We start from the raw sequence: 18102 nt of genomic DNA, 5'->3' as shown, positions 1-18102 counted from the left end.
AGAAGAGAGGATCGGACTGTTTAATAATATATATAAAAAAAGTAATTTCGATATAAACTTTTGAACGACGGTCTAAAAGTTTAAAGTCCGATCTATATGTCCACGTTAGTGGCCTCGTTAAGGCCGTTAGGGTGCACAGCTTGTAGGGACGAGATGGGTTGCATCCCGTCAAGAAAACCCCTAGATTGACAGTCAATAGACGTTGAAGGTGTAGCGCTGTGCTGAAATACAGATCTTGAGAAGCCGGATCCGTCTGAACGAGAGAGAGAATCTGACTAGGGTATAGTCCAGTCGTCATAGGTTGGTATAGTGGTGCAGACGGGCCCGTCTCCGGAGGATACGAGATGGTATCACAATAAAACAAAGTAAAGTCTAGAAAAGAGTAGTAGGGGCCGATCCCGCTTCCTATTTCTTCTTAAAGTGGGACGGTCAATCTTCCAGTGCTGCTAGGACAGGCTCGGACATGTAGAGACTAAACGCGAACAACCGTGGCGTTCTGCAGAATGGCCGTCATACGAGTCACGAAAAAAGAAAGTCAACATAGTCAGACGGAGAAATGACGTGGAGGCAAGGAATTTCGCTAAAAAAGAATCCAACCTGGTGGTGCAGACTGTCGAAACAAGAAGCGTTCCAGCGTTCAATCAGTTCCAATTGTCGCATACATCCCAGTAGAAAACTTCACTTCGCTGATAAAAACAACAAAAGTGGAAGGATCCCCAAGTCGAGCCGCGAAAGCACGTGCAGTGTGCACAAACACGTCTTACCGCGACGAGCTCCAGACTGGGAAATGGCTTTTTGCAGTTGGTTTGTAATAAATAAAATACTAAACCAGCTTGCCTATCATACCATTTTTATGTTACATAGTAGTCAAACTGGACAATTGTCATTGTTACTCCTACTCACTTATTGCCTGCCATAACGGAAACTCCGAAACACGTCGCTATATCCCAAACTACGACACTCAGTCACATTTACTCAGATATTGTTTAAAACTGAAACAATAAAACTTCGTGCCTTTTCCATGAAGGATTATATGTGTCGGGGTTTTGGGTTTATTTTCACAAGTATATAAAGAAAAACAATACTGAATTAAATGTAATATTAACACCCCCCCCCCCCCCTCCACCCCACCCACAACGACTTAGGCTTGAAGTAATTGAGCGGTCACTAAGAGCTATAAATAAGACGAATGCCCTCAATTTCGCCTTCTTGTACCGATTTAAAGTTTTCGATTTAACTTATATTATAATATTAAAATAATTGTAGTTATTAACAGTAAGTTTCTTTATAGGTGTTGTTTTTGATAACTAGAAGCAAGATCTCTTCCGGAATCTTATTCGTGACTAACTTATAGTTAACCTCGGGTAGTTACCCTCATTTAGCGCAAACATAGTCAAATCTGTCCGAGACTGAATCAAAGTAGCCACAGACAGGAAAACTGGATTAGTCTAAAACAGAGGTTAAACTATAGGTGTTAACTATAGGTGTTGACTATAGGTGTTAACTATCCGTGTTAACTATCAGTGTTAACTATAGGTGTTAACTATAGGTTTAACTATCAGTATTAACTATAGGTGTTAACTATCAGTGTTACCTATATGTGTTAACTATAGGTGTTAACTATAGGATGTTAACTATAGGTTATAGGTATTAACTGTAGGTGCTAACTATCTGTGTTAACTATCAGTGTTAACTATAGGTGTTAACTATATGTGTTAACTATAGGTGTTAACTATCGGTGTTACCTATATGTGTTAACTATAGGTGTTAACTATCAGTATTAACTATAGGTGTTAACTATCAGTGTTACCTATATGTGTTAAATATAGGTATTAACTATCAATGTTAACTATCAGTGTTAACTATAGGTGTTAACTATAGGTGTTAACTATCAGTGTTAACTATCAGTGTTAACTAAAAGTGTTAACTATCAGTGTTAACTATACGAGTTAACTATCAGTGTTAACTATATGAGTTAACTATAGGTGTTAACTATCAGTGTTAACTATCAGTGTTAACTATACGAGTTAACTATCAGTGTTAACTATAGGTGTTAACTATCAGTGTTAACTATACGAGTTAACTATCAGTGTTAACTATACGAGTTAACTATCAGTGTTAACTATATGAGTTAACTATCAGTGTTAACTATATGAGTTAATTATCAGTGTTAACTATCAGTGTTGACTATATGAGTTAACTATCAGTGTTAACTATCAGTGTTAACTATATGAGTTAACTATCAGTGTTAACTATATGAGTTAACTATCAGTGTTAACTATATGAGTTAACTATCAGTGTTAACTATCAGTGTTAACTATATGAGTTAACTATCAGTGTTAACTATATGAGTTAACTATATCCAGTGTTAACTATCAGTGTTAACTATATCAGTTAACTATCAGTGTTAACTATATGAGTTAATTATCAGTGTTAACTATATGAGTTAACTATCAGTGTTAACTATCAGTGTTAACTATATGAGTTAACTATCAGTGTTACCTATATGTGTTAAATATAGGTATTAACTATCAATGTTAACTATCAGTGTTAACTATAGGTGTTAACTATCAGTGTTAACTATCAGTGTTAACTATCAGTGTTAACTATCAGTGTTAACTATACGAGTTAACTATCAGTGTTAACTATATGAGTTAACCATAGGTGTTAACTATCAGTGTTAACTATAAGTGTTAACTATCAGTGTTAACTATACGAGTTAACTATCAGTGATAACTATAGGTGTTAACTATCAGTGTTAACTATCAGTGTTAACTATATGTGTTAATTATCAGTGTTAACTATCAGTGTTAACTATATGAGTTAACTATCAGTGTTAACTATCAGTGTTAACTATCAGTGTTAACTATATGAGTTAACTATCAGTGTTAACTATCAACTATATGTTAACTATCAGTTAACTATCAGTGTTAACTATCAGTGTTAACTATATGAGTTAACTATCAGTGTTAACTATATGAGTTAACTATCAGTGTTAACTATATGAGTTAACTATCAGTGTTAACTATCAGTGTTAACTATCAGTGTTAACTATATGTTAACTATCAGTGTTAACTATCAGTGTTAACTATATGAGTTAACTATCAGTGTTAACTATATGAGTTAACTATCAGTGTTAACTATATGAGTTAACTATCAGTGTTAACTATATGAGTTAACTATCAGTGTTAACTATATGAGTTAACTATCAGTGTTAACTATATGAGTTAACTATCAGTGTTAACTATCAGTGAGTTAACTATCAGTGTTAACTATATGAGTTAACTATCAGTGTTAACTATCAGTGTTAACTATATGAGTTAACTATCAGTGTTAACTATATGAGTTAACTATCAGTGTTAACTATATGAGTTAACTATCAGTGTTAACTATATGTGTTAACTATATGTGTTAACTATCAGTGTTAACTATCAGTGTTAATATCAGTGTTAACTATCAGTGTTAACTATATGAGTGTTAACTATCAGTGTTAACTATATGAGTTAATATCAGTGTTAACTATATGTGTTAACTATCAGTGTTAACTATCAGTGTTAACTATATCAGTTAACTATCAGTGTTAACTATCAGTGTTAACTATATGTTAACTATCAGTGTTAACTATATAAGTGTTAACTATATATGTTAATTATCCGTGTTAACTAAGTGTTAACTATATGTTAACTATCATGTTAACTATCAGTGTTAACTATATGAGTTATTATTGTTAACTATCAGTGTTAACTATATGAGTTAACTATCAGTGTTAACTATCAGTGTTAACTATATGAGTTAACTATCAGTGCTAACTATATGAGTTAACTATCAGTGTTAACTATATGAGTTAATTATCAGTGTTAACTATCAGTGTTAACTATATGAGTTAATTATCCGTGTTAACTATCAGTGTTAACTATATGAGTTAACTATCAGTGTTAACTATCAGTGTTAACTATATGAGTTAATTATCAGTGTTAACTATCAGTGTTGACTATATGAGTTAACTATCAGTGTTAACTATCAGTGTTAACTATATGAGTTAACTATTAGTGTTAACTATATGAGTTAACTATCAGTGTTAACTATATGAGTTAATTATCAGTGTTAACTATCAGTGTTAACTATCAGTGTTAACTATATGAGTTAACTATCAGTGTTAACTATATGAGTTAACTATCAGTGTTAACTATGTGAGTTAACTATCAGTGTTAACTATATGAGTTAACTATCAGTGTTAACTATATGAGTTAATTATCAGTGTTAACTATATGAGTTAACTATCAGTGTTAACTATCAGTGTTAACTATATGAGTTAACTATCAGTGTTAACTATATGAGTTAACTATCAGTGTTAACTATCAGTGTTAACTATATGAGTTAACTATCAGTGTTAAATATATGAGTCAACTATCAGTGTTAACTATATGAGTTAACTATCAGTGTTAACTATATGAGTTAACTATATGAGTTAACTATCAGTGTTAACTATCAGTGTTAACTATCAGTGTTAATTATCAGTGTTAACTATATGAGTTAATTATCAATGTTAACTATTAGTGTTAACTATATGAGTTAATTGTCAGTGTTAACTATATGAGTTAACTATCAGTGTTAACTATCAGTGTTAACTATATGAGTTAACTATCAGTGCTAACTATATGAGTTAACTATCAGTGTTAACTATATGAGTTAATTATCAGTGTTAACTATCAGTGTTAACTATATGAGTTAATTATCCGTGTTAACTATCAGTGTTAACTATATGAGTTAACTATCAGTGTTAACTATCAGTGTTAACTATATGAGTTAATTATCAGTGTTAACTATCAGTGTTAACTATATGAGTTAACTATCAGTGTTAACTATCAGTGTTAACTATATGAGTTAACTATCAGCGTTAACTATATGAGTTAACTATCAGTGTTAACTATATGAGTTAATTATGAGTGTTAACTATATGAGTTAATTATCAGTGTTAACTATCAGTGTTAACTATATGAGTTAATTATCAGTGTTAACTATCAGTGTTAACTATATGAGTTAATTATCAGTGTTAACTATCAGTGTTAACTATATGAGTTAATTATCAGTGTTAACTATCAGTGTTAACTATATGAGTTAATTATCAGTGTTAACTATCAGTGTTAACTATATGAGTTAATTATCAATGTTAACTATATGAGTTAACTATCAGTATTAACTATCAGTGTTAACTATAGGTTAGTCATGAATAAGATTCCATCAGAGAGCATGCTTCCAGTTATAGAAAACAAATCCAACAAGCTCCTCCCCCCAAAAAAAATTGTTTTGAATGCCTTTATTTTAGCTGTACAATTTACATGAAGCTATTTGCATATCAAAATATTATGATGTGGAGCTGTATAAAGGTCATTATAGCTTGTTTCATAATTTGATTTCATTTCAAATTATTTTCGTGCTGGAACCTAATTAAGGTTCAAACACGCTTCCCTGGGCACGCAGTTCAGCTATCTCGGCTGTCTGTCCAGGACATTGCGACTTTCTTTGATATTTGAACACTTTTACCCTTAAAACAGTTACCAGACACAAACAAGGTGAGGCGGGTACCTTGTTTAATATTTGAACTCGTTTACCCTTAAAACAGTTACCAGACACAAACAAGGTGGGGCGGTACCTTGTTTGATATTTGAACACTTTTACCCTTAAAACAGTTACCAGACACAAACAAGGTGGGGCGGTACCTTGTTTGATATTTGAACACTTTTACCCTTAAAACAGTTACCAGACACAAACAAGGTGGGGCGGGTACTTTGTTCGATATTTGAACACGTTTACCCTTAAAACAGTTACCAGACACAAACAAGGTGGGGCGGTACCTTGTTTGATATTTGAACACGTTTACCCTTAAAACAGTTACCAGACACAAACAAGGTGGTGCGGGTACCTTGTTTCATATTTGGACATTTGTACCCTTAAAACAGTTACCAGACACAAACAAGGTGGGGCGGGTACTTTGTTTGATATTTGAGCACTTTTACCCTTAAAACAGTTACCAGACACAAACAAGGTGAGGCGGGTACCTTGTTTAATATTTGAACTCGTTTACCCTTAAAACAGTTACCAGACACAAACAAGGTGGGGCGGTACCTTGTTTGATATTTGAACACTTTTACCCTTAAAACAGTTACCAGACACAAACAAGGTGGGGCGGTACCTTGTTTGATATTTGAACACTTTTACCCTTAAAACAGTTACCAGACACAAACAAGGTGGGGCGGGTACTTTGTTCGATATTTGAACACGTTTACCCTTAAAACAGTTACCAGACACAAACAAGGTGGGGCGGTACCTTGTTTGATATTTGAACACGTTTACCCTTAAAACAGTTACCAGACACAAACAAGGTGGGGCGGGTACTTTGTTTGATATTTGAGCACTTTTACCCTTAAAACAGTTACCAGACACAAACAAGGTGGTGCGGGTACCTTGTTTCATATTTGGACATTTGTACCCTTAAAACAGTTACCAGACACAAACAAGGTGGGGCGGTACCTTGTTTGATATTTGAACACGTTTACCCTTAAAACAGTTACCAGACACAAACAAGGTGGGGCGGGTACTTTGTTTGATATTTGAGCACTTTTACCCTTAAAACAGTTACCAGACACAAACAAGGTGGGGCGGGTACTTTGTTTGATATTTGGACATTTGTACCCTTAAAACAGTTACCAGACACAAACAAGGTGGGGTGGTACCTTGTTTCATATTTGAACACGTTTACCCTTAAAACAGTTACCAGACACAAACAAGGTGGGGCGGGTACTTTGTTCGATATTTGAACACGTTTACCCTTAAAACAGTTACCAGACACAAACAAGGTGGGGCGGTACCTTGTTTGATATTTGAACACATTTACCCTTAAAACAGTTACAAGACACAAACAAGGTGGGGCGGGTACTTTGTTTGATATTTGAGCACTTTTACCCTTAAAACAGTTACCAGACACAAACAAGGTGGGGCGGGTACTTTGTTTGATATTTGGACATTTGTACCCTTAAAACAGTTACCAGACACAAACAAGGTGGGGTGGTACCTTGTTTCATATTTGAACACGTTTACCCTTAAAACAGTTACCAGACACAAACAAGGTGGGGCGGGTACTTTGTTCGATATTTGAACACGTTTACCCTTAAAACAGTTACCAGACACAAACAAGGTGGGGCGGTACCTTGTTTGATATTTGAACACGTTTACCCTTAAAACAGTTACCAGACACAAACAAGGTGGGGCGGGTACTTTGTTTGATATTTGGACATTTGTACCCTTAAAACAGTTACCAGACACAAACAAGGTGGGGCGGGTACTTTGTTCGATATTTGAACACGTTTACCCTTAAAACAGTTACCAGACACAAACAAGGTGGGGCGGTACCTTGTTTGATATTTGAACACGTTTACCCTTAAAACAGTTACCAGACACAAACAAGGTGGGGCGGGTACTTTGTTTGATATTTGAGCACTTTTACCCTTAAAACAGTTACCAGACACAAACAAGGTGGGGCGGGTACTTTGTTTGATATCTGGACATTTGTACCCTTAAAACAGTTACCAGATACAAACAAGGTGGGGTGGTACCTTGTTTCATATTTGAACACGTTTACCCTTAAAACAGTTACCAGACACAAACAAGGTGGGGCGGGTACTTTGTTCGATATTTGAACACGTTTACCCTTAAAACAGTTACCAGACACAAACAAGGTGGGGCGGTACCTTGTTTGATATTTGAACACGTTTACCCTTAAAACAGTTACCAGACACAAACAAGGTGGGGCGGGTACTTTGTTTGATATTTGGACATTTGTACCCTTAAAACAGTTACCAGACACAAACAAGGTGGGGCGGGTACTTTGTTCGATATTTGAACACGTTTACCCTTAAAACAGTTACCAGACACAAACAAGGTGGGGCGGTACCTTGTTTGATATTTGAACACGTTTACCCTTAAAACAGTTACCAGACACAAACAAGGTGGGGCGGGTACTTTGTTTGATATTTGAGCACTTTTACCCTTAAAACAGTTACCAGACACAAACAAGGTGGGGCGGGTACTTTGTTTGATATTTGGACATTTGTACCCTTAAAACAGTTACCAGATACAAACAAGGTGGGGTGGTACCTTGTTTCATATTTGAACACGTTTACCCTTAAAACAGTTACCAGACACAAACAAGGTGGGGCGGGTACTTTGTTCGATATTTGAACACGTTTACCCTTAAAACAGTTACCAGACACAAACAAGGTGGGGCGGTACCTTGTTTGATATTTGAACACGTTTACCCTTAAAACAGTTACCAGACACAAACAAGGTGGGGCGGGTACTTTGTTTGATATTTGAGCACTTTTACCCTTAAAACAGTTACCAGACACAAACAAGGTGGGGCGGGTACTTTGTTTGATATTTGGACATTTGTACCCTTAAAACAGTTACCAGACACAAACAAGGTGAGGCGGTACCTTGTTTCATATTTGAACACGTTTACCCTTAAAACAGTTACCAGACACAAACAAGGTGGGGCGGTACCTTGTTTCATATTTGAACTCGTTTACCCTTAAAACAGTTACCAGTCACAAACAAGGTGGGGTGGTACCTTGTTTGTTATTTGAACACGTTTACCCTTAAAACAGTTACCAGACACAAACAAGGTGGGGCGGGTACTTTGTTTGATATTTGAACACTTTTACCCTTAAAACAGTTACCAGACACAAACAAGGTGAGGCGGATACTTTGTTTGATATTTGAACACGTTTACCCTTAAAACAGTTACCAGACACAAACAAGGTGGTGCGGGTACCTTGTTTCATATTTGAACACGTTTACCCTTAAAACAGTTACCAGACACAAACAAGGTGGGGCGGGTACCTTGTTTCATATTTGAACACGTTTACCCTTAAAACAGTTACCAGACACAAACAAGGTGGGGCGGGTACTTTGTTTGATATTTGAACACTTTTACCCTTAAAACAGTTACCAGACACAAACAAGGTGAGGCGGATACTTTGTTTGATATTTGAACACGTTTACCCTTAAAACAGTTACCAGACACAAACAAGGTGGTGCGGGTACCTTGTTTCATATTTGAACACGTTTACCCTTAAAACAGTTACCAGACACAAACAAGGTGGTGCGGGTACCTTGTTTCATATTTGAACACGTTTACCCTTAAAACAGTTACCAGACACAAACAAGGTGGTGCGGGTACCTCGGGACCGTAATATTCTCTGGAGCTAAGTAAATCATTATATTATATTGTGTGGAATCACTGACGTAGCTGGGGTGTTGGTGGAATATGTCACAGTGAGCACCGCACCATCCATGTCGCACCCCATCCACACCTCATTGTCTTACACAGACACGGCGGAGCAGGGGGACTGGGGGGGGGGGGGGGGCTCTTGACCCCAGTCATTCTGAATAAAAAATATTATTGATAGTAAATTTTAAGGCAGAGATGAATTTTACTTGTAAAATGTAGGAAATTGCATTTCTAGACATTTCAGGGTTTGTTTTTTAATTGTACGGCGGAGCAGACCACCGAACCCCCTAGAAACTTTACTTTGTGCTCTCGATCTCAGTCAGCCCCATCCCCAGTGTATACTTGCGTCTGCCGTGCTTGTTGTACACCTAACTTTTAATCACTTCACAGTTTTAATCCGCATAAAATGATTTCTGCAACCCCAAACAACCCACAGCAATTTGTTTTTAATTATGTTTTACAATTGTTGAATATAGGTCAAATTTCGATGTCTGTCGATAGGAAGATCAATTTAAGGAACATCATTTTGAAACACTCCATTAAGTGATGTTTTTGTCATGCAAATAGCTTTATGTATTGATAATAATAATAATAATAATAATAATAATAATAAACTTCCATTCAAAACATAGAGATTTGTTTTAAATTGAAATAATTAAACTTCGTGCCTTTTAGATGAAGAATTTTTATGAAATTTGTTAGGGTTTGTGTTTGTTTTTAGGAGCAAGTAAAGAAAACCAATACTGACTTGGAAGTAAATGTAACATTAGCCGAACAAAATAGGCTTTAAATAATTGAACAATAGTTATCAAGCCCCATAGGTATGTGGGCTCCCATGTGTAGGAGGATGTGAGGAGGACAGGCTATGTTTCAACCTGAATAAAACGAAAATGGCGGAATCTGGATACCAATGTTTGTTGCATCATATTTACATTACAACCAAAGTTTTCAGGCCAGCTCATTTTCCCCGGACGTCTCCATCGTTCATACCCGAATGTGAATATTTGCTCCAGGGCGGGGCAAGGAGATGAGGAGGGGGAAGTTGACACCCCCCACATACACACTCTTGACGACACCAATCTAATGATACACACAATATCAAAATAAGACATTGCTCTAAAATGATGCAATGACGAGTCATAATATGAAGTGTTTTCCAATTTGCACCGGATAGTATTAGTAACGTTCAACATATTATTATTATATAGTTTAAATTATTATGTAGTTTAAAATATTATGTAGTTTTAAATATTATTATATAGTTTTAAATAGTATCATATAGTTTTAAATAGTATTATACAGTTTTAAATATTGTTATAAAGTTTTAAATAGTATTATATAGTTTTAAATAGTATTATACAGTTTTAGATAGTATTATATAGTTTAAAATTATTATGTAGTTTAAAATATTATATAGTTTTAAATATCATTATATAGTTTTAAATAGTATCATATAGTTTTAAATAGTATTATACAGTTTTAAATAGTATTATAAAGTTTTAAAGAGTATTATAAAGTTTTAAATAGTATTATACAATTTTAGATAGTATTATAAATTTTTAAATATTATTATAAAGTTTTAAATAGTATTATATAGTTTTAAATATTGTTATAAAGTTTTAAATAGTATTATATAGTTTTAAATAGTATTATACAGTCTTAAATAGTATTATAAAGTTTTAAATAGTATTATAAAGTTTTAAATATTGTTATACAGTTTTAAATAGTATTATAAAGTTTTAAATAGTATTATACAGTTTTAAAGAGTATTATATAGTTTTAAATAGTATTATACAGTTTTAGATAGTATTATAAAAAAATTAATATTATTATAAAGTTTTAAATAGTATTATATAGTTTTAAATAGTATTATACATTTTTTAATATTATTATAAAGTTTTTGAGTTATACATGTTGAAGTACACCGACTTGTATCTCAGCGGGTCAAAGTTCGAAGTATTCCCAACTTTTTATTGACCAGTTAACACTATCAGTTCTGTGATTGATTATATACTCAACCAAAAAGGTATTGCAGTTCCCACTAAATCGTCTTCAAACTTTATATTATTTGTCTAAAACCAGTCAAATTAAGTTAATTAAGTAAAATGGATTATTTAAAAAGCCTGGAAGTAAATTTACGTTTATGAACAGATGTTTATTGACGGATACTTCATTGTTAAATAGGAGGGTACAAAAATGTGATTTTGTCACAAATGTCAATATCTTGTATGCCGACCATTTTGGCGAATAATGGCTGTACAACGACGTCTCATGCTGGACGTAAGCCTTCTACTGCAGCAATTTGGTTCCATTCTTGACGTAACGCTAGTTCAAGGTCACTTAGAGTGTTCAGTTGTGGGTGACGTTCTCGTAATCGTCGACCCAAGATGTCCCACATGTGTTCAATGGGGGAAAGGTCGGGGGATCTGGCTGGCCAGTCTAAGACTTGAATGTGATTTCTCTGCAAAAGTTCGTTAGTTATGCGGGCGGAATGAGGGCGGGCATTGTCTTGCTGAAATGTGAACGTAGGGTTGCGTTGCATAAATGGCAAGACAACAGGTGTAATAATTTCGTCACAATATCGTTGTGCAGTTAATGTTCCATTAACAGTAACCAGGTCAGTTTTGCCGTTGGAATGAATTCCCGCCCAGACCATGATGCTGCCTCTGCCGTATCTGTCAAGCTCGATGATGTTTGCAGCGTCGTAACGTTCGCCTCGCCGACGCCATGCTCTTAGTCTACCATTCGCAAACTCTAGACAGAATCGGGATTCATCTGTGAACAAGACTTCGTTCCACTGTCTAAGACGCTACTGCTGATGAATCCTGGCCCACCTCAAGCGTTCTGCGACATGACGTCGTGTTAATGGAACCCCTACTACAGGGCGACGAGCTCTTAAACCAGCGTCATGGAGTCGATTACGAACGGTTTGAGGGTGAACCATTGTGCCAGTAGCCAGTCGTAAGTCGGCCGCCAACATGGGAGCACCTTGGAATCTACGGCGGCGTGATGACGTCACTAAATACCGGTCCTCTCTTTGCGTTGTTGCACGTGGCCGACCGGAGCGACGTCTGTCGTTTACTGCTCCAGTTTGTTGCAAACGATACCGTAGACGCAGTATTGTTGTCGGGTGGACATTAAAGTGACGAGCAACGTTCCTAACACTTTCACCAGCAGCAAGTCTACCAATGGCCTCATGGCGTTGGTTTTCGGACATTGATGGACGGATTCCCATGGCAATTTTCACACAATTTTCTTTCATTTCACATTAGATACAGGTCTGCCAGTTGAAAATCAAGGCTTATGCTTAATCATTGCACGTGATTTTTATGTTATGTGCGCACACGACATTTTCAGACTATGCACGAGCAAAGACAGGAAGTGGAAAACTTTCCACAAAAACTCCAGATTGACAATCAAACAGTATGCTGGATTAAACACGGTGATTACTTGCATTTCTTTCAAAATTGCAAAATGTATACATTATGATCAAAAATGCAATACTGCAATACTTTTTTGGTTGAGTATATATGTGACGGTGTTTGTTATTATAAAATGTTGATTCATCTGCCCAGTAAATTCCTGTAATTTAATTTGAACTAGTATCAACATGCCAGTTACTATAGTGCTTGTGCGGGCTAGTACTACAAATGGATAGCATTTTTATATAGTAGTCAATGACGCTTTCGTTATATCTGAAACGAGCAGCGTACCTCTCCTCCCACCCCATCTCATTTTCTGATTTACTTTAAGGGTGAGGGTTGGCAGTATTTATAGCTATGGTTTATATGTTGATCGAATCGTTGCATGTAGCAGTTTTAGCCAAATATGTTGCTATTGTCGTCCATGTGCCTTAATATTGAGGTATACATCATAAATCTAATACGATACTGAAATCTTAGTCCACCTTGTATCTGAGCATGTTGCATGGCTTTTGAATGACCTAATAATACATCACTGATTGGCTCCGTCGTTCGTGAGAGGACTCCAGGCTTACAGTGACGAGTCGAAGCTTTTATATATACAAGACCATGACGTCATCACGACTTCGTCTAACATCCACTGAACTCGGTGTTGTACTGAGATAAGACACTGAATACCCTAACCGGTTTATCCTGTAGATTTATATAAATTACATTATTTTTGTATTGTAAATGAGCTATGAAGTTACAGCTACCACTGTCTCCGTGGGCTATCGTGAGTACATGCCAGAATAAAGTTGTAAATGAGCTATGAAGTTACAGCTATCACTGTCTCCGTAGGCTATCGCGAGTACATACCAGAATAAAGTTGTAAATGAGCTATGAAGTTACAGCTATCACTGTCTCCGTGGGCTATCGCGAGTGCATACCAGAATAAAGTTGTAAATGAGCTATGAAGTTACAGCTACCACTGTCTCCGTGGGCTATCGCGAGTGCATACCAGAATAAAGTTGTAAATGAGCTATGAAGTTACAGCTACCACTGTCTCCGTGGGCTATCGCGAGTGCATACCAGAATAAAGTTGTAAATGAGCTATGAAGTTACAGCTATCACTGTCTCCGTGGGCTATCGCGAGTGCATACCAGAATAAAGTTGTAAATGAGCTATGAAGTTACCACTACCACTGTCTCCGTGGGCTATCGCGAGTACATACCAGAATAAAGTTGTAAATGAGCTATGAAGTTACAGCTACCACTGTCTCCGTGGACTATCGCGAGTACATACCAGAATAAAGTTGTAAATGAACTATGAAGTTACCACTACCACTGTCTCCATGGGCTATCGTGAGTACATGCCGGAATAAAGTTGTAAATGAGCTATGAACTTAAAACTACCACTGTCTCCGTGGACTATCGCGAGTACATGGCAGAATAAAGTTGTAAATGAGCTATGAAGTTACAGCTATCACTGTCTCCGTGGGCTATCGTGAGTACATGCCAGAATAAAGTTGTAAATGAGCTATGAAGTTACCACTACCACTGTCTCCGTGGGCTATCGTGAGTACATGCCGGAATAAAGTTGTAAATGAGCTATGAACATAAAACTACCACTGTCTCCGTGGACTATCGCGAGTACATGGCAGAATAAAGTTGTAAATGAGCTATGAAGTTACAGCTACCACTGTCTCCGTGGACTATCGCGAGTACATGCCAGAATAAAGTTGTAAATGAGCTATGAAGTTACCACTACCACTGTCTCCGTGGACTATCGTGAGTACATGCCGGAATAAAGTTGTAAATGAGCTATGAACTTAAAACTACCACTGTCTCCGTGGACTATCGCGAGTACATGGCAGAATAAAGTTGTAAATGAGCTATGAAGTTACAGCTATCACTGTCTCCGTGGGCTATCGTGAGTACATGCCAGAATAAAGTTGTAAATGAGCTATGAAGTTACCACTACCACTGTCTCCGTGGGCTATCGTGAGTACATGCCGGAATAAAGTTGTAAATGAGCTATGAACATAAAACTACCACTGTCTCCGTGGACTATCGCGAGTACATGGCAGAATAAAGTTGTAAATGAGCTATGAAGTTACAGCTACCACTGTCTCCGTGGGCTATCGCGAGTGCATGCCAGAATAAAGTTGTAAATGAGCTATGAAGTTACAGCTACCACTGTCTCCGTGGGCTATCGCGAGTACATGCCAGAATAAAGTTGTAAATGAGCTATGAAGTTACAGCTACCACTGTCTCCGTGGGCTATCGCGAGTACATACCAGAATAAAGTTGTAAATGAGCTATGAAGTTACAGCTACCACTGTCTCCGTGGGCTATCGCGAGTACATACCAGAATAAAGTTGTAAATGAGCTATGAAGTTACAGCTACCACTGTCTCCGTGGGCTATCGCGAGTACATACCAGAATAAAGTTGTAAATGAGCTATGAAGTTACAGCTACCACTGTCTCCGTGGGCTATCGCGAGTACATGCCAGAATAAAGTTGTAAATGAGCTATGAAGTTACAGCTACCACTGTCTCCGTGGGCTATCGCGAGTACATGCCAGAATAAAGTTGTAAATGAGCTATGAAGTTACAGCTACCACTGTCTCCGTGGGCTATCGCGAGTACATACCAGAATAAAGTTGTAAATGAGCTATGAAGTTACAGCTATCACTGTCTCCGTGGGCTATCGCGAGTACATGCCAGAATAAAGTTGTAAATGAGCTATGAAGTTACAGCTACCACTGTCTCCGTGGACTATCGCGAGTACATACCAGAATAAAGTTGTAAATGAGCTATGAAGTTACAGCTACCACTGTCTCCGTGGGCTATCGCGAGTACATGCCAGAATAAAGTTGTAAATGAGCTATGAAATTACAGCTACCATTGTCTCCGTGGGCTATCGCGAGTACATGCCAGAATAAAGTTGTAAATGAGCTATGAAATTACAGCTACCATTGTCTCCGTGGGCTATCGCGAGTACATGCCAGAATAAAGTTGTAAATGAGCTATGAAGTTACAGCTACCACTGTCTCCGTGGGCTATCGCGAGTACATGCCAGAATATAAAGTTGTAAATGAGCTATGAAATTACCACTATCACTGTCTCCGTGGGCTATCGCGAGTACATACCAGAATAAAGTTGTAAATGAGCTATGAAGTTACAGCTACCACTGTCTCCGTGGGCTATCGCGAGTGCATGCCAGAATAAAGTTGTAAATGAGCTATGAAGTTACAACTACCACTGTCTCCGTGGGCTATCGCGAGTACATACCAGAATAAAGTTGTAAATGAGCTATGAAGTTACAACTATCACTGTCTCCGTGGGCTATCGCGAGTACATGCCAGAATATAAAGTTGTAAATGAGCTATGAAATTACCACTATCACTGTCTCCGTGGGCTATCGCGAGTGCATGCCAGAATAAAGTTGTAAATAAGCTATGAAGTTACAACTACCACTGTCTCCGTGGGCTATCGCGAGTACATGCCAGAATAAAGTTGTAAATGAGCTATGAAGTTACAGCTACCACTGTCTCCGTGGGCTATCGCGAGTACATGCCAGCATAAAGTTGTAAATGAGCTATGAAGTTACAGCTACCACTGTCTCCGTGGGCTATCGCGAGTACATGCCAGGATAAAGTTGTAAATGAGCTATGAAATTACCACTATCACTGTCTCCGTGGGCTATCGCGAGTACATGCCAGAATAAAGTTGTAAATGAGCTATGAAGTTACAGCTACCACTGTCTCCGTGGGCTATCGCGAGTACATTCCAGAATAAAGTTGTAAATGAGCTATGAAATTACAACTATCACTGTCTCCGTGGGCTATCGCGAGTACATACCAGAATAAAGTTGTAAATGAGCTATGAAGTTACAGCTACCACTGTCTCCGTGGGCTATCGCGAGTACATGCCGGAATAAAGTTGTAAATGAGCTATGAAGTTACAGCTACCACTGTCTCCGTGGGCTATCGCGAGTACATGCCAGAATAAAGTTGTAAATGAGCTATGAAGTTACAGCTACCACCGACTCTACATGATCTGTTTGGTACTCACCGGAATAAAGACAGCTGCGTTGACTGGACATACTGACATTGTTAATGGTTCTTTCGGAGAGTTTACCCCCGACACTGAAAACATCCAGTTTAGTAAACAATACCCGGATGGCAGTAATCACGTGACAGCCGTGACGACGAAATGAAGATCAGACGTTTGGCGGGTAGTGTCCGGAAACCACTCGGCGCTGTTCCGGAAACAGACGAGCTACCTTTGTGCTGTACACTAAAGTGGCTTTCTTAACAGATCTTGTCAGTAGCTTTGACCTGTAAACTAGGCCTACTTATTAAAGGGAGGATTCAGGATTTCGTTTTGCAGACGCATGTGCTGAGGGGAGGGGTGAATGAGATTTCTTTTAAATAAGTATATACCTGCATTTGTAATGATGAATTTTACTCGTGAAATGACATTACATTTCAAGATATCTAATTTTCAATATTTACCGTAAGAGAATGCACCCGAACCTCCCTAAAATGGACGTTACGAATGGAGTAAAACGAGTTCAGATAAACTTTTAAATACAAAGTTCTACTACAGGAGCAGATGGTTTAGACTATGGCGAAAGAAGAGCCAGAGACAGAGCCAGAGACAGAGACAGAGACAAAGACAGAGACAGTGGGAGAGAGAGAGGGGGGGGGACGGGGAGAGGAGGGAGGGAGAGAGAGAGAGAGAGAGAGAGAGAGAGAGAGAGAGAGAGAGAGAGAGAGAGAGACAGAGACAGAGACAGAGACAGAGACAGTGGGAGGGACGGGGAGGGGAGGGGAGAGAGAGGGAGAGAGAGAGAGACAGACAGAGACAGTGGGAGGGAAGGGAGGGACGGGGAGGGGAGGGGGAGAGAGACAGAGAGAGAGATACAGACAGTGGGAGGGGAGGAGAGGGGGAGACAGAGAGAGAGAGAGAGAGAGAGAGAGAGAGAGAGAGAGAGAGAGAGAGAGAGAGAGAGAGAGAGAGAGGGAGGGGTGGGACACAGGGAGGGGAGTGACAGGAAGGGGAGGGAGGGAGAGAGAGAAAGACAGAGACAGAGAGACAAAGACAGATACAGAGGGAGGGAGGGAGGGAAGGGACGGGGAGGGGAGGGTAGGGGGGGAGAGGGAGAGAGAATCATATCGCCAAACAGGCTATTCATACTAATAAGTTACCAATCTTTCATATGCTCTTTTCCATAGCAGTGCAGTACATACCACGGCTTGGGTAATGGGTGGAACGGGATAAAACAGAATCCCATGATCCATCGCACCTGAAGCGAGCGCTCTGCCACTGAGCTACTGTATATTGAATTAGTTCTGTTGTGGACAGAATGACTATCTAACAGTGACGCTGTCTGCTGATAAAGT

At 38.0% G+C, this 18102-nt stretch overlaps 1 protein-coding gene across 1 annotated transcript in view; it reads right to left on the bottom strand.

Moving 5' to 3' along the window:
* The window catches only part of LOC121369401, a 33125-nt gene extending 16275 nt beyond the window's left edge, over window positions 1–16850 (bottom strand). The window contains exon 1 of the mRNA XM_041494483.1: window positions 16769–16850. Coding sequence (XP_041350417.1) covers window positions 16769–16799 — 31 coding nt within the window. The 5' untranslated portion in view covers window positions 16800–16850. The remainder of the gene's footprint in view (window positions 1–16768) is intronic.
* Window positions 16851–18102: the final 1252 nt, after the last annotated feature.

Source organism: Gigantopelta aegis, chromosome 3 (assembly GCF_016097555.1).
Source record: "Gigantopelta aegis isolate Gae_Host chromosome 3, Gae_host_genome, whole genome shotgun sequence".
NCBI classification, from domain to species: Eukaryota; Metazoa; Mollusca; class Gastropoda; order Neomphalida; family Peltospiridae; genus Gigantopelta; species Gigantopelta aegis.
Note: the sequence above shows the minus strand (reverse complement) of the source record. Positions and strands in the feature narration are given on the sequence as shown.